We start from the raw sequence: 24,189 nt of genomic DNA, 5'->3' as shown, positions 1-24,189 counted from the left end.
TTTAAGTCAAAAAAATTGTTCCTTTTCCACTTTTTGCCCTGTTACTGAAATCAAAGAATACACAACTGCTCATCAACAACACACACGATGTAATTCCGTAAGTGGAGTCTCGAGAGTGTGGCCTCAAATAAGGTATAGACTGTAGTAGGTAGATCATTTATTTTTCCAGAAAGAAATGTGGGCTATCTAATTAGTTTAAGTTAAATAGTTCTTTTTCATTTTTTTGTGTCCTATTCTTCCTTTTAAGTCAAAAAAATTGTTCCTTTTCCACTTTTTGCCCTGTTACTTGAATCAAAAAATACATAGCTGCTCATCAACAACACACACGATGTAATTTCGTAAGTGGAGTCTCGAGAGTGTGGCCTCAAACAAGGTATAGACTGTAGTAGGTAGATCATTTATTTTTCCAGAAAGAAATGTGGGCTATCTAATTAGTTTAAGTTAAATAGTTCTTTTTCATTTTCTTGTGTCCTATTCTTCCTTTTAAGTCAAAAAAATTGTTCCTTTTCCACTTTTTGCCCTGTTACTGAAATCAAAGAATACACAACTGCTCATCAACAACACACACGATGTAATTCCGTAAGTGGAGTCTCGAGAGTGTGGCCTCAAATAAGGTATAGACTGTAGTAGGTAGATCATTTATTTTTCCAGAAAGAAATGTGGGCTATCTAATTAGTTTAAGTTAAATAGTTCTTTTTCATTTTTTTGTGTCCTATTCTTCCTTTTAAGTCAAAAAAATTGTTCCTTTTCCACTTTTTGCCCTGTTACTTGAATCAAAAAATACATAGCTGCTCATCAACAACACACACGATGTAATTTCGTAAGTGGAGTCTCGAGAGTGTGGCCTCAAACAAGGTATAGACTGTAGTAGGTAGATCATTTATTTTTCCAGAAAGAAATGTGGGCTATCTAATTAGTTTAAGTTAAATAGTTCTTTTTCATTTTCTTGTGTCCTATTCTTCCTTTTAAGTCAAAAAAATTGTTCCTTTTCCACTTTTTGCCCTGTTACTGAAATCAAAGAATACACAACTGCTCATCAACAACACACACGATGTAATTCCGTAAGTGGAGTCTCGAGAGTGTGGCCTCAAATAAGGTATAGACTGTAGTAGGTAGATCATTTATTTTTCCAGAAAGAAATGTGGGCTATCTAATTAGTTTAAGTTAAATAGTTCTTTTTCATTTTCTTGTGTCATATTCTTCCTTTTAAGTCAAAAAAATTGTTCCTTTTCCACTTTTTGCCCTGTTACTGGAATCAAAGAATACACAACTGCTCATCAACAACACACACGATGTAATTCCGTAAGTGGAGTCTCGAGAGTGTGGCCTCAAATAAGGTATAGACTGTAGTAGGTAGATCATTTATTTTTCCAGAAAGAAATGTGGGCTATCTAATTAGTTTAAGTTAAATAGTTCTTTTTCATTTTCTTGTGTCCTATTCTTCCTTTTAAGTCAAAAAATTATTCCTTTTCCACTTTTTGCCCTGTTACTGGAATCAAAGAATACACAACTGCTCATCAACAACACATACGATGTAATTCCGTAAGTGGAGTCTCGAAAGTGTGGCCTCAAATAAGGTATAGACTGTAGTAGGTAGATCATTTATTTTTCCAGAAAGAAATGTGGGCTATCTAATTAGTTTAAGTTAAATAGTTCTTTTTCATTTTCTTGTGTCCTATTCTTCCTTTTAAGTCAAAAAAATTGTTCCTTTTCCACTTTTTGCCCTGTTACTGGAATCAAAGAATACACAACTGCTCATCAACAACACACACGATGTAATTCCGTAAGTGGAGTCTCGAAAGTGTGGCCTCAAATAAGGTATAGACTGTAGTAGGTAGATCATTTATTTTTCCAGAAAGAAATGTGGGCTATCTAATTAGTTTAAGTTAAATAGTTCTTTTTCATTTTCTTGTGTCCTATTCTTCCTTTTAAGTCAAAAAAATTGTTCCTTTTCCACTTTTTGCCCTGTTACTGAAATCAAAGAATACACAACTGCTCATCAACAACACACACGATGTAATTCCGTAAGTGGAGTCTCGAGAGTGTGGCCTCAAATAAGGTATAGACTGTAGTAGGTAGATCATTTATTTTTCCAGAAAGAAATGTGGGCTATCGATGAAGAAAGCTTTCACCAATCGATATTCTAATAACTAGATAAGAAACTCGAAACTATGTACATGTGAATAGTAGCGATAACTGTATCTGGGAAATCCACCAAACTAGGGGTGCAACATTAAAGTGAAAACCATATTATATGGAAACTCAAGCATTAATCAGGGATTTGTTTAACAATTAGTACTTATTTTGTATATACTGTACAATAACATATATATAATGGTATTCACACAGACTTCAAATTAATCTGTTCTGGTTTTATAATCCCTTAGTACTGCTGGTTTCACCCCTCCGGGACTGTAACTTCTTGAGCAAAGATTAGGTTGTCTCATCAAATGCCATCACCTACAAATCAAAAAAAGAAGGCCAACTTGAAATTTTAGAAAAATGCTTTTCGAAACAATGTCTATATACATGTAATTATCTGTTAACACGTAACTCTTACTGAAATAACTACAAAGCTTAAGGATCATAGGAGAGTTTGAATTAATGTGTTATATGGTCAAAGAGAAAAGCAGCAATATCTGAATGCAATGCTCCTCCTACAACCTCATCTACAGCTTACATTTTTTATGAAAAGTAAAAAAAAAATTGAAGCCCAAGAAAGGTGAAAAACAAAAGGTGAACAACTTCAAACAGATACGTGATTCTTGAGCGCCAAATTGCAGCACAGCCTGCTTGAAACTGAATTGATAGCTCTAACTTCTACTGACAAAGCTACAATATGATTTATCGAGTTCTGACATGCATATGTGGTGCATCTTAGTAAAAAGGAACCTTCTTCTATTCGTGAGACAAGGAGAAATGATAACAGGGAAAGGGCAGTAAAGCCCCTGAAGAACAAGGTATGGATTTTAAAAAAAAGGAGGGAGTAGGGAGGAGAAGCAGTCGGAGTATACTCGTCACACAGGTGGTGTTATAGCAACAAAAGCATCAATTGAAGCGTTCAGTCTTTTAGATTGCATGATGTCTAACATTGGAGGACGCCATAAAACATCTTCTGGGCCCTTTACATGGTCCTCTTCAAATTTACATAACAATATTTCTTTTTATCTTCTCTATATTAGAGCCTAGAGGTGTCAAATACCACTCATCCGTGGGGCTAAACCCTGATATAAGCTAAGAGATGGAAATTAGCTAGATCTACCAAACCTTTTCATGAATCTCATCATAGCCTTTTCGACAAATCTATTAAAATCAACAGAGTCCGAAACTTCCAATCACTTTCACGCTATATCCGGTCGCAAAATCCCTAGGAACATTTCAATATGCATTGTCAATAACAGCCGTACAGATATTTGTGGATAAGCATGAAGAAGGCCCAGATATGCACCTTAAAAAAGGTGGACTGTTGGCTAAAGCCAACACCAGGTCAGGGTACAGCAGTCTGGTGCAGTTTGACTTAAAAAAGACAAGTGACTGCCTTAACGGCCCTAACAAACTCTAAGACTTAAGCTTGAATATGCAGATGTTTGGGCCCAACCCCATGGACTAATTCACGAAGCTCAAGCATAAGCCAAGTGTTTGCACCAAATTAAGTCCGGAAAACAATCAGAATAGTTGTCAGTCTTCATCGTTCACAAGTAGTTTGATTGAATACCTGAATCCATTTAGTCAACTTTACCAATAATATTCGAGGACTATTAAACTTCAATGGAAATGCATCAAAAACATGGGAACTTCTCATCTTTTCAACTACTTTATCACCTTTAGACCTCGACACCTTCATCTCAGAGGAAGTATATTCCCCGTCCCAATTTATGTGACGGTGTTTGACTGCGCACGAAATTTAAGAAAGAAAGGCAGACTTTTGAAAATGTGGTCTAAAACAAACCGTAGATATTAGTGTGGCTATAAATCATCTCATTTAGGGTAAAATGAAAAGTTCAAAGTTAATTTATTTCGATATAAGTGTGACATCCTTTTTTAAAACACTTGAAAGAAAAGTATGACATATAAATTGGGATGGAGGGAGTACTTATTAGGGTTATAAAATGAGGATTGGAGGCCAACAACAAGGCTGGAGGAGGTGGCATCAATCACAGAGGATGAGAAATTGTGGCTGGAAAGACCCTTGAGGAATCTGAAGTACCTGCCTCTATAACACTAAGTGCTCCAAATAAAGCTCCGGACCCTGATGGATACACCATGACATTCTACCAAAAAACATATGGCATGATCAAACATGATACTATGGGTGCTCTTCAACACTTTCATCAATCAAGAAACATGGTCAGATCATGCAATGCATCATTCATAACTCTAATTCCTAAGAGGAAAGGGGTTGTGGAGTTGAGAGATTAAAGGCCACTTGATTTAATTGGTAGTGTATAAAATTGCCTTCAAAAGTTTAGAGTGAAACAGAAACTGGTTTCAGGGCATCAGCATGCATTTATCAAATCAACGTAGATTACAGATGCCATCTTGTTAGCTAATGAGATCTTGGATTGGAAGTTGGAATCTGAACAGCCTGGTCTTTTATTCAGGACATTGAAAGCTTTGATCAGCTGAACTGGTTATATCTTTTCTCTATTCTGAGAAAAACAGGATTTGGAGAAAGATGGCTTAAGTGGATCAAATTCAGTGTTGCCATTGTTAGATACTCAGTCCTAATAAATGGTGGATGTGTAGGCCTTTTCTCTACTCAGATAGATTACAGGCAAGGAGATTTAGTAAAATGATTGAGAAAGCCAATCAACTACATTGGTTGGAAGCTTTAAGGTTGGAAATGATGCTGGGAATTCTGTCACAGTTTCTCATCTGCTCTATATGCAGATACTATCATATTGTGTAGAGCTGAAAGATTACAAGTAATGTACTTGAATCTCAATCTTATAATCTTTGAAGCCTTATCAAGACTAATTATGAACATGCTAAAAGCACCATATACCCAGTTAATGTAGTCCCTGAACTGAAGGATCTATCTCAGACATTGTGCTGCAATCTAGGCTCATTTCCTGTAACATACCTGGGCCACCCACCAGGTGCAAGATACAAATCACAGGAAATCTGGAATAGGATTATTGTGAAGTCTGAGAAAAGAACGACATCTTGAAAAATAGAGTTCCTATCTTTTGGGGGCAAATTAACACTCATTAATAGTGTGTTGGACAGCATTCCAACATACTTCATGTTCCAAAACTAATCAAAGTACAGAAGAAGTTAGATCAGCTAAGATGTGAATTTCTTGGGGAAGGAAATGGCCAGAATCAGTGTTGTCACAGGCGCACTTAAACCCAGAAGCGAGGCTCAAAACATGTTGAGAGTTTTGCCTCGCTTAATGTGCGCTTTAGTGTCGTCATCAAGGCTCTAAGACATACTTTTCCTTGCCAATAAGTGTTTCCTAAGAGGCTACGCTAAACAATTGATATTTCACTTTATCGTATAAGAAATTCAAGTTTTGTTGTTCATATATTTGTTTTACGTCCTTAAATATTAGTCTTGGACTAAACATATACATTTATATTTATTTTCCATTTGCGCCTTTTTTCATTAAAGCTCACACTTGCACCTTTTTTCAATAAAACTCACGCTTTATTTGCGCTTTGTGCTTAAAGCCCCAACATACCTTAGAGATTGTTTGCGCTTTTTGCTTTTGATAACACTCGCCAGAATCACAAATTTCATCTGAGCAAATGGCCAAGAGTCATCCTACAAAAGGAGCATGGAGGTCTGGGTATGGCAGATGTGGTACTACATAGCAAAAGTGTGCTAATGAAATGGCATTGGATGTACAACATGAAAATCTAGGGTTGTGGAAAGCAGTGATCAACGCAAAATATGGAGAGTTGACCAATTGGTACACAAAGCATAGCAGATTACCCTATGGCACAGGTCCTTGGAAACATATGTCAAAATTGTGGGATGAGTTTCAACTCAACTCAAAACTCAAGACGAGGAGTGGAGCACTGATAATTTTTGGATGGACAAGTGGATGGGATCAGTGGCTCTAGAAAGTGAATTTCCGCTTCTCTATCAACTGGCATCTAATCCAGATTCCTCTATAGAGCATACAGAGCAATATTGACAGAATAACTCGAGGGACTTTCAGTTCAGGAGAAATTTCCAAGACTGAGAGTTGAATGCATTAATGGAACTGTATGCCAAACTGGAGGGGACTACTATCAATCCTCAGAGACAGGAAAAGTAAGTATGGGTGAATTCTAAGAATCAGGTATTTGTGCGAAGGAAGCATATGCACATTTATGCACCAATAAAGAATTAATAGACAAAACACACTGGAAATTGATTTGGAGAATCAAACTACCTACAAAAGTATCTGTTTCATCTGGATAGCCTTTTATTAAGCATACCTCACCCAGGAGAACTTCAATAGGAGGAGTTGCAAACAGTGAATAGGTATTACATGTGCCAGCTGGAGTCAGAAGGTGTTGAGCAGCTTTGTCTAAATTGTAGAGTAACAGCTGATATATGGAGTATGTTTCTCTATTTTTTGAACCACATGAAAGCTGGTGTTCATGGAGAGTAGTAAAAAACAATAAAAAGTTTCAGTCAATGTTGCCTGCTTCTATTTTTTGGGACATCTGGAATGAAAAAATTTGTAGATGTTTTGATTGGATCTCAACTCATATACTTAAAGCCAAATGCCTACTGAACTTAGTTGGCTCAATTAGGCCCCTGTATCTGCTATCAAAGTTTTTGTAGATGAGCAGACACCATCAAGCTGTAACGTAACTTTTGTTCTACATCTTCTTGACGCTTACAACAACAACAGACCCAATGAAATACTACAAGTGGGCTCTGGGAGGGTAGGATGTATGCAAACCTTACTCCTATCTTTTGGGGTAGAGAAGCCGTTTACGACAGACCCTTGGCTCAAAACAAATGTAATAGAAAGGAAAAAAACAGCAACAAAATAGAAAGATAAACAGAACAAATGAAGCAACGGGTGATAGTGAAAATAAGGAGAAGAAGATACTACGTATAAATTAGCTAATAATAGAACGCTCGGTTACCTATTATCCTTATCCTTGACATCCAAATCTTCCTATCTAAAGTCATGTCCTCAGTAAACTGAAGATGTGCAATGTCCTATCTAATCACCTCCCCCAGTTCTTCTTTGGCCTACCTCCGCCTCTCCTAAAACCTATTATAGCCAACCTTTCACACCTCCTCAATGATGCATTTGTTCCTCCTCTTCACATGCCGAAACCATCTCAGTCTCGTTTCTCTCATCTTATCTACCACAGAGGTCACTCCAACTTGTCTCGTATAACCTCATTCTTAATCTTATCTCTTCTAGTATGCTCACACATTCATCTGAGCATCCTCATCTCCACTACCTTCATATTCTAAATGTGTGCGTTCTTGACTGGTCATCACTCTGCCTCGTACAACAAAGCATGTGTAACCACCACTCTATAGAACTTACATTTAAGCCTTGGTGACACATTCTTATCACACAATACCTTGGACATGAGCCTCCATTTCATCTACCCTGCTCTAATACAATGTGCAACATCGTCAATCTCACCATTTCCTTGGATTATAGACCCATACTCAATAGTTTCCCTCTTGGGTATAACTTATGTATTGATCATCACTTCCACCTCTGCTTCACGCGTCACATCACTGAACTTTCACTCCAAGTACAATGTTATAGTCCTGCTTAACCTGAAACCTTTAGATTCTAGATTTTGTCTCCAAATTTCCAGTCTATTGATAACTCTATTGCATGTCTCATAGGTCAATACGATGTCATCTATGAATAACATACACCACGACACCTCCCCTTAACTATGCTTCAACAATTTGTCTATCACTAAGGCAAATAGAAATGAGTTAAGGGTTGTTCCCTGATGTAACCCCATCCTGACTGAAAAGTGTTCTGAGTCACCCCTTATTGTTCTTACTCAAATCTTGGCTCCATCGTACATATCCTTAATCGCTCTAATATAAGCCACAAATACACCCCTAAACTCCAAATATCTCCATAGAACCTCCTTGAGAACTTTATTTCATGCCTTTTTAAGGTCAATGAACACCATGTATAAGTCTCTCTTCTTATCCCTATATTGTTCCAACAATCTCTTTACAAGATGAATGGCTTTTGTAGTTGATATCCCAGGCATGAATCCAAATTAGTTCCTGGAGATAGACACATCCCTCCTCATCCTTATCTCGACCACCCTCTCTCAAACTTCCATAGTGTGTCTTAGTAGCTTAACATCCCTATAGTTGTTGCAATTTTGAATATCACTCTTTTTTGTACATACAACAGTATCATTGTACTCCACCTCCACTCCTCTAGCATTCTAGCCATCTTAAAAGTGAGATTAAACAGTTACCCACTCCAAACCTACTTCGCATGCGTTCTTCCAAACTCCAACGAAATCTCGTCTGGCTCGATCATTCTTCCCCTCCTTATCCTCTGAATTGTCTTCTTAACCTCTTCAAACTTTATGCACGTACAATACCCCAACATCCCTACGACTCTCGGACTGGTCCAACTCTCCCAGCACAATATCCCTGTCTCCCTCCTCATTCAAAAGCTTACTGAAGTACATTTGCCATCTCTGTCTAATGTGTGCTTCTTTTACCAATATTTCTCCATTCATGTCCTTGATGCACTTCACTTGGTCCAAGTCACGGACCCTCATCTCTCACCTTGGCTAGCCTATACAACTTTTAATCCTTGATGCACTTCTAAGTATCTTCTTGATGCTTACCAATGACAATTCCCTTGATAAAAAGAATAGATCTTCTATTTTCTTACTGAACTTTTAATCAAACAACTTTTCCAGAGAAAGTTGCATGTGCCATCTCCCCTTCTATGAGCTCTCTAATGTTGTATCAACTCCAAATGTTTACTAAACCTCAAGATATAGTCCTCGTTAAACGTTGATTTCTTGTTGCACTGGCTATTGTCATCATTCTTCATCGGTCTGATCAACTTCTTTTAGAGACCAATTCCCAAAACTTAAAAACATCCTCAAGATAGCCACACATTGTGGGCTTCCATTATTGCACATGTTTAACTGCATAAGAAGCTACTAGACTTTGATACCATAGCCGACAGCACTTAAAGAGACCCTGCAGATTGTTAGCCAATCTAGTGGCAGGGATGGCTATACAAAGTCTCTTAAGAATAGGACAAGATCTGAAACAAACATGCACATGCAATGTAATTGTTAACGTTCAGGTTGTATCATTCTACCACCCCGTTTTGGAATAAATTCTTCACGCTTCCTCAGAATTTATTCTACTGTTCATCACTTCATCTACTGTTATTGACTTGCTTCTGACAGCCTAGAAATGCTACAACTTGTGAAATCCTTGACATGCTTCTCTGCTCATTTCACGGTTCAAACTCTCGCACTGCAATTGGTATTTTACACTAAACCTTCTATACTCGACTGCAGTTTGGCTGTTTTCACTCTCATCAATGGCATTCGTTAAAATAAACCGTTCCTAGAGATTTCCCAATAACCTCTTTCCTGAGTTCATTCCATACTACTACCTTTATGATAAGAGAAAACCACAGTATTTCATACAAAGCAGTATTAATGAGTATTTCAATATAACGCAGTATTAATGCAGGAAAAGTTAAGTTTGTTCATTTGGGTATAATTAGTAAATAGAGAAAAAGGTAACTAAACAAATAAACAATGAGCCAGTCTTCCATGTCAAAACAAGCTAATAATGATAAAATAGATGCTAGCTATATCCCATGCAAGTATTTGTAATGAGTTGGCCCATGTATCATTAGTTTTTCCAGAAGAATCAAAATGAAATCTGAAGAATGTCAGCTCATGCTTTTTTGTGCACCAAGAAGATAATCTTTGACAAACACAGGAGTGTGGTTGAGAATAAGAGCTGGGTAATTCAAGAAAAAGAATCTTAAACTGATAAAACCGAGGGAGACATACAGTTCCTTACACCCCTCCCCTTGTCTTCCCTTTCCTAGTTCTCACTTTCTCGACAAAATGAAACAAAAAGTCAAGAAATTTAGATGTTTCTTTTTAATCTATACGAATATAATTAAATTTAGATGTTTCTTTTTAATCTATAAGAATATAATTTAATCTTTACACCATGAAGATTCCTGGAACTGCCTCCTTATAATGGCTCCACATTTTAAAGAAAAAAGACAAGCAGTGTAGAGAGGATTTGTGCAGCTTCATCAAGGGATTTGAGTCTATATTGTCAGGCTATAGCGGCTATATGTTGGATCTACTTGATTGTCACTAAGACAGAGAGGTCAATGTAGGAAAACAAAAATATGCAGACGTTTCCCTCAGAAAACCTGGGACCTGTGTGCAGCATAGCAGAATATATAGGATAAGCTCAACCATAACACCAAATCAAGCAAAAAAATAAAAAGAGGAGATGGCACATAAAATATAAATGAAATCACAATTACCTTGCCACAAACTGGACAGCTGTCACTTCTTTCCATCCACTCATATATACAACTCAGGTGGAAATGGTGAGAGCATTTTGTTATTATTTTTGGGTTTTCCTCGGTATATTCTGGAAGAGGCAGAATGATAAGGGTCACTTATAGTTTTGACAAGGTAAGATTACAGGATCATGAAAATTAATATCCAAAAGATACCTTGAACTTTGCTAAACAATGCCCAGAAACCATCCAATGTAAAAGTATGTGAATGATATACTTCCCCGGAACTATTTATCATATACTGTTGTTCACCAGTTCAGAGTTTTTTCTCTACTACTTGCTCCCATAACAAATGGTACTACACCATTGATTTTAGATAGAAAAACCAAAAACCTATAACAGTGACTAGGGTAGTTTAAATTTCCATTGTCCACTAGATAAACTAATGTCTAAATTATGCTACCAGAGGGAGGGACAAGGGAAATAGATGAAGACTTTTTATAAGGCTCTCTGCAGACGGCAATCACGGCATGCATAGACTACTTTGTTACATCCAATGAAGAAGAACATAAGGCTATAAAAAATTTACCTTCAAGACATGTTGGGCAGACATCTTCGTCTTCTGAATAATAATAGATATGAGCATCTCCAGAAGTCATTTTAGAGGTTGAGAATTCGACAGAAGATTTATTGTATTCTTTTGATCCTTCTTCAAATGTAGGCTGACTCCATTTATTTACATCACTTAACGATTCAGGGTCATCAAAACTTCTTTGTAGTGGTTCAGTTTCCTCATGTGAGTGGCTTGAGCCTTTCTCCCTTCTTGAGACTTGTCCATCTTGTTGCAAGCGGAAATATCTTGGATCAGCATCATAAGGCAGTGGTCTCGGAGGAGAACGGTACATGTCAGATAGTGAGTCATCAAGAGATGCTGTAGAACTCAAAGATGCTGCACTTTGATCGGATGAAGGAATGACATGTCTTTCTCCTCTATGGAAAAGTGATGCATACTGCAAGATACGAAAATGAAGATACATAAATTATATGGCAAATAAGGAGAGTAATTATCATCAGAACCTATTCAGTAAATGAAAAAGATCTTGCTATGAAGCTAATGATGATCTAAACACAATACTATACCCAAAGATAATATTTTGTGATAGATATACCTAAACAGATTATGCAGATAAGTTCAGCTGCTGGATACTCTCAAAAGATTTAATATTTACCTCCTTAGTTTCCATATGTCAGAGCGGAAAGTGAGCATTGCTGAAATAGAAAAGTTGGTTCATCATCTGATAGAGGGAAGAGGAAACCTAATTACAATGCAAAGGAGGAATCTCATGGACAGGATCCGCTAGCATATGGAATCTAACAATTGACTGTTTTCCAGAGCCTAAAATCAGTACCCCCTCCCCCCCTCTCGTTTCAATTTCTTTAGCAAACACAGTAATGTCTAATTTATTTAGTACAATGCAAGCAAAAACCTTAACTTCTCAAGCAAAATTTAGCAAAAGAAACAGCCAATACTACTCCAGCTGAACGCTAAGCAATGGCAGAGTTAACTAACTATTCATTGCAAATATGAGCATTCCTCTTTAAACAGATCTAAGAAGTAAATGAGTTTGAGTCTCATTGTTCAAAATACTCTTGTATCAATTTCTACCACCAAACTTCTGATGCTAACGGTTCACAAAACAAGTGCCGCTTACAACTGAACATTGTCCCATGACAAAGCAACGATAACAAGTTCAATTTGAAATTCCCTAATTACTTCAGGTGGAAATGCTAGTTAATGATTCACAGAAAATGACTAGAAAGGTACTATCCATTGATATATGACTGTGTAAGCAGCAGTAGTTTTTCAAACAGAAGGGACTATAGGGTGATTATACAAAAATGTTGCCGAAAAGCATACCACATGCAAGAAGTTCTGAACAAGAGTTTGAAGGCATATACAGTTCCTATACATTGAGCTGTTTGGGTTGGCAAAATCTTCACATTCGTCTCGCAAGCAGCAACAAACTGTACCCATTATATCTCTTTCAACCTATGATGGTACCTCAAAAACCTTTTCAATTGTCATTGACGATCCCCAATTGTCTCTATTTCCTGATTGTGGAAGCTAAAGTTGTGGTGATCGGAACTTGGGGGTAACTAAATAGAACTGACGAAAGGCCTTCAGCAAGCAAATGAAGAAGCGAGCCAATTGGGCACCCGCTCTCTTCAGGAAACCCCGAATGAGTGAATGCCCTTTCTGATCAAGGCCTTAAGAAAGAAAAGTATGATGTTTGACACCTGTAACAGCAAAGACAATTAAACTATCAGAACTAAGATATATACAGACGGATGGTATACTTTAGAAGACACACAATACTTCCAAACATGCAGCTCTCAAAGAGATACACACCTTAACTCCAAACAACTCTTGTTGCTATATGAATCCTCAATATTCATTTAACTCCACTAGGACCCTTTTATTTCCAAAATTCGGAGTGCCCAATAGAGTAGCTAAATGTGATGTCTTTTATGCAATTGTGAAACTCAGTGAAAAAAATTTACTTTCTTTGGGAATCAAACCACTGCATAGCACCTTATTGAGGTGGAGCATAATTTCAACTTTATGGGATTTGAATTTTAGAATGACAACTTCAAGTGTTCATAAATGGGTTCTAAAACAATGAGTTTCGTAACAAAATATTGAGCAAAAGTACTGGGTTCGGCCGAACCCGTAGCTGAGCTTCTACCGTTCAATTCAATCAGAACTTACAACAACAAACACTAAAGGAGAATTACATAAAGTAGATACGATATATAAAACTTCAAAAAATTCCAGGGATTAGAAAAAAGATTACTTTTTTTCCTCCTATTTTCTTAATGGGCATCAAGGGGTTCATTCACACAATCGTAGTAAGCAAGCAACCATAAATGATCACAATCATCAGGCAACCAAGAATTGGGTAATTTTAATTTCAGATTAATCCATTCTTGAGTCAAAGGACAAAATATTAACGCAGATATGAACCATTTCAGCCAATACCCATTTGAGGTCACACGATTTGCATATCAAAGAACTAATTAAGGAAGGGAAAAAGAGAAGCACCTCAAAATTATGGCGACAGAAAAAGAGAGAGAAAAAGCGATAAAATGGATGATTCAGTTGGAGAAAAGACAGAAGCCAAGAATTCGTGAAATCGGAGACTGAATGTCTGGAATTGTTTATTTTCCTTTCATTGTATATAAGGGACAATGTTGAAGCTTCAGTTACGCGTCAATTGATAATACCTCAAGGCTCGATCAATATAGAACACGTCAAGCGGCCAAGCCTTATTAGGCTTTGTGATTTGCCAAAAGGTTTAATTTTGCCCTCCCTCTAGAATTGAAAATTTTTCGCATATAGACACTCAAAAATATTTTAATTATGTTTTATAACTATAGTTTGTTAATTACAATTCGTAGCTATAGTTATAGTAGTGTTTGTATAATTCGCATAACATTTGTATACGTTTGTATAATTCGCTATGCAATTCTCAATTTTTGTATAACGTTTGTATATTTCACTATACAATTCATGCACGACATTTGTATAATTCACTATACAATTTGTAGTGTTTGTATATTTCGCTATACAATTTGATTCATGCACAACGTACGAATTATACAAAACTCAAACTGTAATTACAGTTAGAAGTTTATCGCAAATCATAATTAATTCAAACTATAGATATATTAGCTAATTAACTAGTTATATGTTTGCTTGTCTGCGTAATTTTTCCTTTAGAATTTTGGTTTATCCATACATTCACCGTTATAATTTTAGGTCAAAATTATTCATACTCATTAACGTACCAATATTATGTAGGAAAATAGTCTAAATTTACTTTTTTGATTTGTGAAAGGTCTAACTTTGATCTTTGATTGAATGAATTATACAAATAAATCAACTCGATTTTACGGCACATTCATTCATCTCCTTTAATCATGTTATCCTTATCATTTAACTATCAATCATGATACTTATTTTTCTATCTCTTAAACAATCTATTTTCACGGTTCGCTATTTCATTTTCACCACATTCAATCGGCCATTAACAATCATATAAACACATTATCAAACTCACCATACTCCACTATCAAATTATCATCCCAGAAACCATAATATAACCTCACACTCAATTTATCCATTAATTTCATATCTGAAATTTATTTTTGATATATTTATTGTCAATTCACCATATTTTACAACTTCCACTAGGGATGTACATGGACCGGGTTGGTTCGGATTTTTTACAAACCAAATCAAACCATTTGTGTCGGGTTATTAAATCTATAAACCAAACCAAATCAATAAAAGTCGGGTTTTTCGATATCAATTTTTCTCGGTTTTTTTGGGTTTTTCGGGTTTTTTGGGATTTTTCGGGTTTTTCACAGTATCGAATAAAAAGCACAGAGCAGTGCTTCTTAAAAAGAGTTCTAGTACAAATATCAACATATAAGATGGAGGCAGAATACTGTTTGAAGTTTTAACTTTATAAGATGGCTTTTTTGTATATTTTTTAGATGGAAAAATTACTTGATTGAGTGCTTTTTAAAAATTAATTACCGATTTTAGCGATATTTTTTATTTATTACCATTTATAGCAATATATAGCAATACTATAATAAATCTATACTTGTATTAAAAGTGAATTATGCATACAATATAAATGTATTATAAGTATTTTAAAATATATATTATGTTTGTGTAGTAAGAAACTAACATAATATATTATAAATCTATTAAAATATGTGATAAATGTATTATCCTTCTATAAAACTTGTATTATATATGTTTTATAAATAATTCGCTGCAATATGTATTAAAATTGTATTATAAATGTATTATAAGTGTTCACTGAAAAAAAATATTTATTGCTATAAATGGTAAATATTTTCTTAATATTGTATATTTATGTAAGTTTCCCTTTTTAGATGGACTTCTCAAGTCCAAATCTAAATGTAAGAAAGAAAACAAAAATTATGAAAAAAATTTAAAAAACATTTATAAATTATATTTTAATAAATATTTTTATATATAACATAATTTAAAAATAGTATATCTATAATCGGGTCGGTTTGGGTTCGGTTTGATTTTTTTTAGTTAAAACCAAATCAACCCTATAATGGTTGGGTTTTTTTCCAAACACCAAACCAAGTCAAACCAAACTACTAGTCGGATTTTTTTTTCGGTTTAATTTGATTTGTCGATTTAGTGCGGTTTATCGATTTGCCCTATAGAGCCCTAACTTCCACCACCATTCAATCATTCACGATAACTTTTCAGGAGAATATCTCTAATCTTTATCTTTAAAATTGCTTCAAACTGTCACACCTCAATATAGAATGAGATGTGATATGACACTTGATGTCTGCTAACTTGTACAGAATGAACTAATTTAGTGTAATAGCTTCGTCATTGGACCAAATGAGATTTTTAAAGAAAATATTCAATTGGTGTGTGATCTTCTATCCATTTAATTGTTGTGGTGTCATTCAACTCCAAATTTAACATTAATTTTAGTATCAAAATTGAAAAACAAATCATTTTTGTCACGCCCCCAACCCAATAGGGGGCAAACATTGAGGATTTATACGAGCACTTGCTAAACACATATATATTAAACTTATGTTAAAGCTTGAGCTTAGTTGAGCTCTTGAACAGCCATAAATGAGTTGTAGATGAAGCAGAGAGGAAGATGAAGAAGATGAAGTAGAGAGAAGTTAGAGAGAAGGAAGAGTGTTTATTTTGGGCTTATCTGTGGCTTAAAAAATGCCCTTCTGTACCTCAGTACATAGTTACTATATGTATATATAGTTAGTTACATTTCATTAACTGACTAACAAACTAGTTAGTTAGTTCTAACTATGTACCTAACTAAAGTGACTACAATACCCTTATTTCTAACTGATTTTCTAACTCCTTTAACACCTTCCTTTACATCTCAACACTCCCCTTTAAGCTAGGAGGTGCAAAAATATTCAAAGCTCCTAGCTTGGATAGAAGGTGCTCATGTTGGCCTCTAGACAATCCCTTTGTCAGTATATCAGCTGGTTGTTCTTGAGTTGGTAAGTAATCAACTTTGATCATGCCTTGTTGAAGTCTTTCTCTAATAAAATGACAATCTATCTCTATATGTTTTGTTCTTTCATGATAAACTGGATTGGCTGCAATTTGAATTGCAGCTTTGCTATCACTGTAGACCTGCACTGGTACCTTTACATTAGCTTCAACCTCCTTCAACATTCCCAGCAGCCACACAAGTTCTGAAACAGTAGATGCCATGCTTCTATATTCAGCTTCAGCTGAACTTCTAGACACTGTAGTTTGTTTCTTGGCTTTCCAAGATATTAGTGATTTTCCCATCTTGATCAAGTATCCTGTGACTGATTTCCTGGTGAGTGCACATGCTGCCCAGTCTGCATCACAGAAGGCTGTAATTTGATTGTCTGATTGACTGGATAGTAGTATACCTTGTCCAGGTTGTCTTTTCAAATATTTGACTACTCTTAATGCTGCCTCCATATGTGACTTCTTTGGCTGGTTCAGAAATTGACTCAATGTCTGAGTGCTGAATGCTATATCTGGCCTTGTCATGTTGAGATACAATAGTTTGCCTATGAGTTTTTGATAGGCTGCCTGATCTATTAGAGGATCATGTAGCTCTTCTTGCTTTGAGTTCACATGATCATCATAGAGTTTTGATGTGAGCTTGATGTTGACATCCATTGGTGTTGATGTTGGTTTAACTGCAGTCATTCCTACTTCTGATATCAGATCCAAAGTGTACTTCCTCTGATGCATAAGTATTCCTGCTGTGGATCTTGCAAATTCAATTCCCAGAAAATATTTGAGCTCCCCTAAGTCTTTCATCTTGAATGCACTTTGTAAAGCTTTCTTTGTCTCCTCTATCAGCTTTAGGCTGCTCCCAGTGACTAACATGTCATCTACATATACCAGTACAATGACAATACCTTCTGCTGACTTGTTAATGAATAGGGAATAATCATATTGGCTTTGTTTGAACTTGAGAGAAATAAGAGCCTCGGTAAGTTTGTGATTCCACTGCCTTGGAGCTTGTTTGAGTCCATAAAGGGACTTTGTTAGTCTGCATACATTCTCCCCTTGACTGACAAATTCCTGAGGCAGCTGCATATATATTTCATCCTCTAGGTCTCCATGAAGAAAAGCATTGAAGACATCCATCTGGTGAATGTGCCAGTTCTTGGAAGCTGCCATGGCTAAAACAGCTCTGACAGTCACCATCTTCACAACAGGGGAAAAAGTTTCTTTGTAATCAATCCCTTCTTGTTGGCTGTATCCTTTTGCTACCAGTCTGGCTTTGAACCTCTCTATTTCACCTGTGGATTTGTATTTAACCTTGTATATCCATCTGCAACCAATAGGTTTCTTCCCTGCAGGTAAAGAAGTGACTTCCCAAGTATTATTGTTTTCTAAGGCCTTGATCTCTGTCTGCATAGCTTCAACCCATCTTGGGTCTTTGACTGCTTCAGTATAGCTGGTAGGTTCAATCACAGAAGTTGTAGCTGCAATAAAGCACTGATGAGAAGGTGACAGATGAGAGTAGCTTACATAGTTGGATAGAGGATATTGAACATCCTGTTGAGCATTCAGAGAGACAAAGTCCTTCAGCCACATGGGTGGATGTTTGGACCTGGCAGATCTTCTAGTAATAGGTGTCTCAAACACATTAGTATCACTTGCAATAGAATGTATTTGTGTAGATACACACTCTTGTTCACCAGCATCTGGATGCCCACATGTAGCCTCTTCAGAAGGTTCAGAAGTAGCAGTACCTGGTATTAGGAATGGAACTGTCTCATCTAGACCTTGTAAGTTATCGACAAAGAGTTGCTGGGTGGCTGAGTCATCAGCCTTGGCAAAGGGAAATATGGCTTCTCTAAACTGAACATCCCTGCTAACAAAGAATGAGTTATTGTGCAAGTCAAACAAAATATAACCTTTCTGCACTTCAGAGTACCCCATGTGCACAGCTGACTTTGATCTGGGCATGAGTTTGTCATGTTCAGTTAGATTCTTGGCTAGAGCTAGGCACCCAATAGTTTTCAAATGAGATAACCCTGGTTTCTTGCCATATAATCTTTCATAGGGAGAGTGGAACTGAAGCACACTGCTAGGCAGTCTGTTGATCAAGTAAGCAGCTGCTAGGACACAATGACCCCAAAATCTGATAGGTATTTTTGCTTGAAACCTGAGGGCTCTGGTTACCTCTAGTAGATGTCTGTGTTTCCTCTCAGCAACTCCATTTTGTTGAGGAGTGTAAGGACAAGACCTTTGATGGATAATACCTAGTGTTTTGAACATATTATCACATACTGAATTCACAAATTCAGTACCATTATCAGACCTTAAGACCTTGACCACCTTGTCAAATTGATTCTTAGTATACTGCAAGAACAACTTAATAGACACACACACATCTGACTTGTGTTTAAGTAAGAATATCCAAGTCATTCTTGAAAAATCATCAACTATTGTAAGAAAATACTTGTTGCCATCAAATGTAGGTGTATTATATGGTCCCCAGAGATCAACATGTATCAAATCAAAGCAGCTATTGCTTTTGATGATACTAGAAGGAAATACAGGTCTAGTTTGTTTTGCAAACGGACACACTAAGCATTCAGACACCTTACACATACTGAGTTTATTCATATTGAACATCTTGGCTAGTTAGCTGAAGACACATGGCCTAGCCTTTTATGCCATAGCTCTATATCTGATTCCTTCTCTGTGGAAGGACCAGCATCAACAGAATATGCAGATTCCTTAGCTTTACTTGCAGCACTTTGAGTAAATTGATTCCCCAGCAGATACAGACCTCCCTCTTCTCTACCAACTTCCTTCACCTTCCCAGTGTAGAGTTCCTGGAAAACACAAAAATCAGGGAAGAAGGAGACAGAGCAGCCCAACTCCTTGGTTATTTTGCTGACAGACATCAAGTTATACTTGAATTCTGGAATATGGAACACATTAGTAATCAAGCTTTTAGATGGTAGACTACAAGAACCAATATGAGTTACTCTAGTGATATCACCATTTGGCAAGCACACATCCTTAGGAGTACTAAGTTGAAGGACAGAGTCCTTTAGTAGCATCTGCAGTTTAGACACCATATGGTTTGTTGCCCCTGTATCCACTATCCACACATCACTATTTTCAGTTACACATAGAGCTTTACCTGCATTGTTTGCCTTATTGCAATCAGGTACATTGGCTCTAGAACCAGACTGTTGATTCATCATCATAAGAATTTGTTCATATTGATCTTTTGTAAATGTACAACCCTGAAGTAGTTGTTTGATCTCTCTCTCAGCTACCTTGTCAGGATTAGTGTTTGGTGATTTGTCTGTAGTATGCTGTACTGTGCTATTCCTACTCCACAAAGCTTCATCAGTCACATTTGTGTTCAAGCCATAGGAGAAGTTGGCCTGATCTGACTGCTGAGATTGACTTGTAAGGCTATTGGTGTTTGCATGAACTATGTTTGCACTCTGAGTCTTTCTTTTTGACTTGAAATCTGGAGGATACCCCACCACCTTGTAGTAGTATTCTTTGGTGTGCCCCCTACACTTACAAAAATCACAGATTAATGATGTATTTTTCTTGAACCTATTGCTCATACCTGAACTGTTTCCAATTCTCGAGTACATAGCAACTGACTCAGAAGTTGATGCATGTAGTCCCAAATTGTTGATTCCTGTAACCACAGCCTTTTGGCTCTCATCTCCTACTATCATAGTATATGCTTGATTGATAGTAGGTAAAGGATCTATCATTAGGATTTGACTCCTAGCTTGATGATATGTGTCATTCAGTCCCATTAGAAATTGATATAGCTTTTGTCTATTCATGTGAGCTACAAAACCTCTGGACTTCTCACAATTGCAGCAAGGTGAGGGCACTAACACTTCAAACTCATCCCACAGTGCTTTCAGCCTTGTATAATATGCTGATACAGAGGTTGTTCCTTGTTGTAGAGTAGCTATTTCTTTGTGTAAGCTATACGTTCTCGATCCATCAACTCTATCGAACCTCTCTTGCAGGTCTGTCCACACACTCGAAGCATTCGACGCAAATGCAATTCCACTCAACAAACTCTTTGAGACTGAATTCATAAGCCATGACAACACAATTGCATTTGCTCTTTCCCATTGGCCCCACAATTCTTCACCATACATTTCTTTCCTGCATGTTCCATCCACAAGCCCTAATTTGTTTCTACCTAACAACGCTAATTTGATTGACCGATTCCACAAGGTGTAGTTTTCAATACCTTGCAACTGGAATGAGATGATGCTTATACCACTCACATCTGTGGGACTAAGAAATAGGGGATGATTATAGTCAATACCTTGTCCATTGTTACCTGCTGAGCTTGTTGAACTCGGCATACTCACTCGTTGAGTTAAATTTGTAGCTTCACCTGTCATTTTCCAACCTTTTGAGCTCTTTGTTGCGGAAGTTAGTGTACTTGTTGCAGTTTTAGCTTCGAAGGAGCTCAGATCTGCAAACTACCAGCTAACAACTTTAACCGATTCTTTGACTCAGATCTTTGAGCCTTTGACTCTGTTGTGTTACCTCTTTCAGCGACCAACGCTCTGATACCATGAGCTTAGTTGAGCTCTTGAACAGCCATAAATGAGCTGTAGATGAAGCAGAGAGGAAGATGAAGAAGATGAAGTAGAGAGAAGTTAGAGAGAAGGAAGAGTGTTTATTTTGGGCTTATCTGTGGCTTAAAAAATGCCCTTCTGTACCTCAGTACATAGTTACTATATGTATATATAGTTAGTTACATTTCATTAACTGACTAACAAACTAGTTAGTTAGTTCTAACTATGTACCTAACTAAAGTGACTACAATACCCTTATTTCTAACTGATTTTCTAACTCCTTTAACACCTTCCTTTACATCTCAACAAAGCTGTAAATTGATAAGCAACGGAATAGATACCAATACCTGTCTGTATATATTGAAACATAGCTAATTGTAAATTTGAAATAAAACTAAGTCTAAAAGGCTTCTAAAGAGTTTGTATCTGAGTAACTGATAATTGATGGGTACAAACTCCCCCCCCCAGGCCGTACCCACTAAAGAATATATACAGATAGCAAAATCATAGGTTTTAGACATCTTACGGCTCTAAACAGAGGTGGAGCTTACTAACTAGTCAACTGGAAGGCATTGATTTACTGTGGATGTCTGTTGTCCTGAGTAGCTGAACTTGATTTATCAATCTGTAGCGCCATCGAAAATAGATACATTAGTACATATAAAACATGTACTGATATGAAAAGCAAACTGAATAACAAACGCAGACATGTAAGAAAGTTCTGAGTTAGATATCAAAAATAAGCAAGTATGAGCATATACATATTGAAAACATAATCTGAAATTAAAATTGAAACTGAAACTGAAACTATGACCAAATTTAGGGGTACTCCTTATATAATGTCCTATGTATTAATTATTTATATATATAATACCTAGAATTTGCCTAGGTGCATGATATTTTTTCTTTCTTTCTATAATTTCATTTACTTTCTGTATCATATAGTTTGTGTATTGAGGTTTGTCTGTAGGTACGCCCTCAGGGCTCTTGTAAGGTCTATCCCAGGACTGTATTAGTCAAGGGGATTCATGATGAAATTTTTTAATTAACTCTATCTGAAGTATGTGCAGAAAATAATGTTGCACATATTGGCCCTAAAACAATCCACCCTACGTTGTAGAGTAGGTCATAATCTCATTCCTCTAAAGGCTCGTAATAATCAACTAATCATTTGAATCTTTCATATTATTTAGTAAGAAGCTTTATGTAATGTAAATCATGACTTATATAACTCGTGATTTAGTTATCAATTACTTATTTTAACTTATATATATATATATATATATATATATAGTTTTTATAAGTTTTATAATTAAGTTTCAATAAGTTGTGGCCAATTACTTTTTTTTACTTACTTAACAACATACCAGTTTGTTGAGAAAATGCGGACTAACACAAAAATATGTATGGTCAAAATAGTGAAAATAAAATGAAAAAATAATGACACCAAGAATTTTACGTGGAAACTCTTTTAAATAAGAAAAAAATCACGGACCAAGAAGAGCAACTGAGATTACTATAGTAAGGAATTTTACACTGGATAATCACGAGTACAATACTCAAAGTGACCACAACACACTCAAAAGAAATAAAAGTCTTTTGGTTTCTCACCTTACTAAAATATCGCTCACAGACTATTTTTTTTCACAGACTATTTTCTTATAGTTTATGGAATACCTCACTTTTGCTCTCTAATATTTTTTCTCTCTATCTTGATGTGTTTAACAAATGAGCAAGAGTGCCTTATTTATAGGAAAAATTTATTCCCTTTGATGTCATTGATGACATCAATTAGAAACTAAAATTCAAATTCTGTTAGGTTTCTTCATAGTCAAAAATGGTGAGATTTGGTTGTTGAGATTTTTTTTCAACTACCAATCCACAATTTTTGACTCACCAATTTTTCAACCTAACAAAGAAGGAAAAATTGTGGCACAGAATGGATACCAACAAATCTCCCCCTCCAGTCTCATGCACCAGAAAGAGGTATCTCCATCTTTTCAGAGAGAGCTCATGCCAACAAGTTGTTTGCACAAATTGAACTTGTCTTTTTTGACCAATTTGATTAACATATCTGTAGGATTCTCATTTGTAGAGATCTTTTCAACCTAGATAGATTCGTCTTCTATCTTTTCTCGAATCAGTGATATCTATGTCTATGTGTTTCGTCCTTTCATGGTACATGGAGTTCTTGCTCAAGTCTATTGCATTTTGACTGTCATAATAGACGACATACTCCTTCTGATCCGTGTAGGATTTCTAAAATAAAATCTGGACAGCACCTCCCCTATACTTCATTACCCTTTTTCGAGCAGATAAAAGCAAAATTGGATTTTATAGCCAAACTAAAGTTATATCCCTATGAAATATATTTTCAAAACATCTTGAATCACTTTAAATGAAGCTTTACACAAGGAGTTATACTAGTATTACTAACAGCAGTCTCATTCAAAAAATGGGTTTGGTAACAAGAACAAGAACCTCCTCGCTGCCCCAACTATAAATTTTATGTTGTTAAACACCGTTACTTAACTGAAGGATACCTTAGACAATTAATTTATGGAATGAAATCGGAGGACTTACCTTGTTCTTGTTGCTGTCGTTATTCTCTCTTGTTCTCTAAATTCTCTCAAAGTCTAAGTATAATTTACTGAAGAAAATGACCTCTTAGTCATCTTAACATGTATATATATATATATGATCCCTTAAAGTGTGACACGTGGCAGCCCCTAGGGGTGCCACCTCACGCCATGCCTCCAACCCTAGGCTACCACGTAGTAGGGTGGGGTCCACCTTAAGTAGGTGTGTCACCTACTTACCCCAAGTAGGTACATCACCTACTTGTCATCTACTTCAAGTAGGTGCATGACCTACTTGCTTATTTTTTAAGGTTCAAAATCTCATTTCACCTTAAGAACCTATGTAGTCCTCGCTACTTAAGCTTACGTGTACTCAAGTAGCTTAATTATGTAAAACATCCAAGTCGGTAGCTTAGGCAAGTAGGTTGATTACCACAACTC

At 36.2% G+C, this 24,189-nt stretch overlaps 1 protein-coding gene across 2 annotated transcripts; it reads right to left on the bottom strand.

Moving 5' to 3' along the window:
• Positions 1–2,105: 2,105 nt before the first annotated feature.
• On the bottom strand, positions 2,106–13,757 carry LOC129873003 (E3 ubiquitin-protein ligase At3g02290-like). Of its 2 annotated transcripts, none has more exons than XM_055947975.1 (5): positions 13,581–13,757; positions 12,396–12,775; positions 11,067–11,487; positions 10,499–10,608; positions 2,106–2,460 (listed from the first exon to the last, which is right to left on the bottom strand). In XM_055947975.1, the coding sequence occupies exons 2-5, from the start codon at positions 12,510–12,512 to the stop codon at positions 2,434–2,436; spliced, it is 675 nt and encodes a 224-aa protein (XP_055803950.1). In that variant the 5' UTR covers positions 12,513–12,775; positions 13,581–13,757; the 3' UTR covers positions 2,106–2,433. The 2 variants fall into 2 exon arrangements, with proteins under 2 accessions (XP_055803950.1, XP_055803951.1); XM_055947976.1 differs by lacking the exon at positions 13,581–13,757 and adding an exon at positions 11,707–11,746 and having other exon boundaries at positions 12,396–12,478.
• Positions 13,758–24,189: the final 10,432 nt, after the last annotated feature.

The sequence above is a fragment of the Solanum dulcamara genome, chromosome 11 (genome assembly GCF_947179165.1).
Source record: "Solanum dulcamara chromosome 11, daSolDulc1.2, whole genome shotgun sequence".
Lineage (NCBI taxonomy): Eukaryota > Viridiplantae > Streptophyta > Magnoliopsida > Solanales > Solanaceae > Solanum > Solanum dulcamara.
Note: the sequence above shows the minus strand (reverse complement) of the source record. Positions and strands in the feature narration are given on the sequence as shown.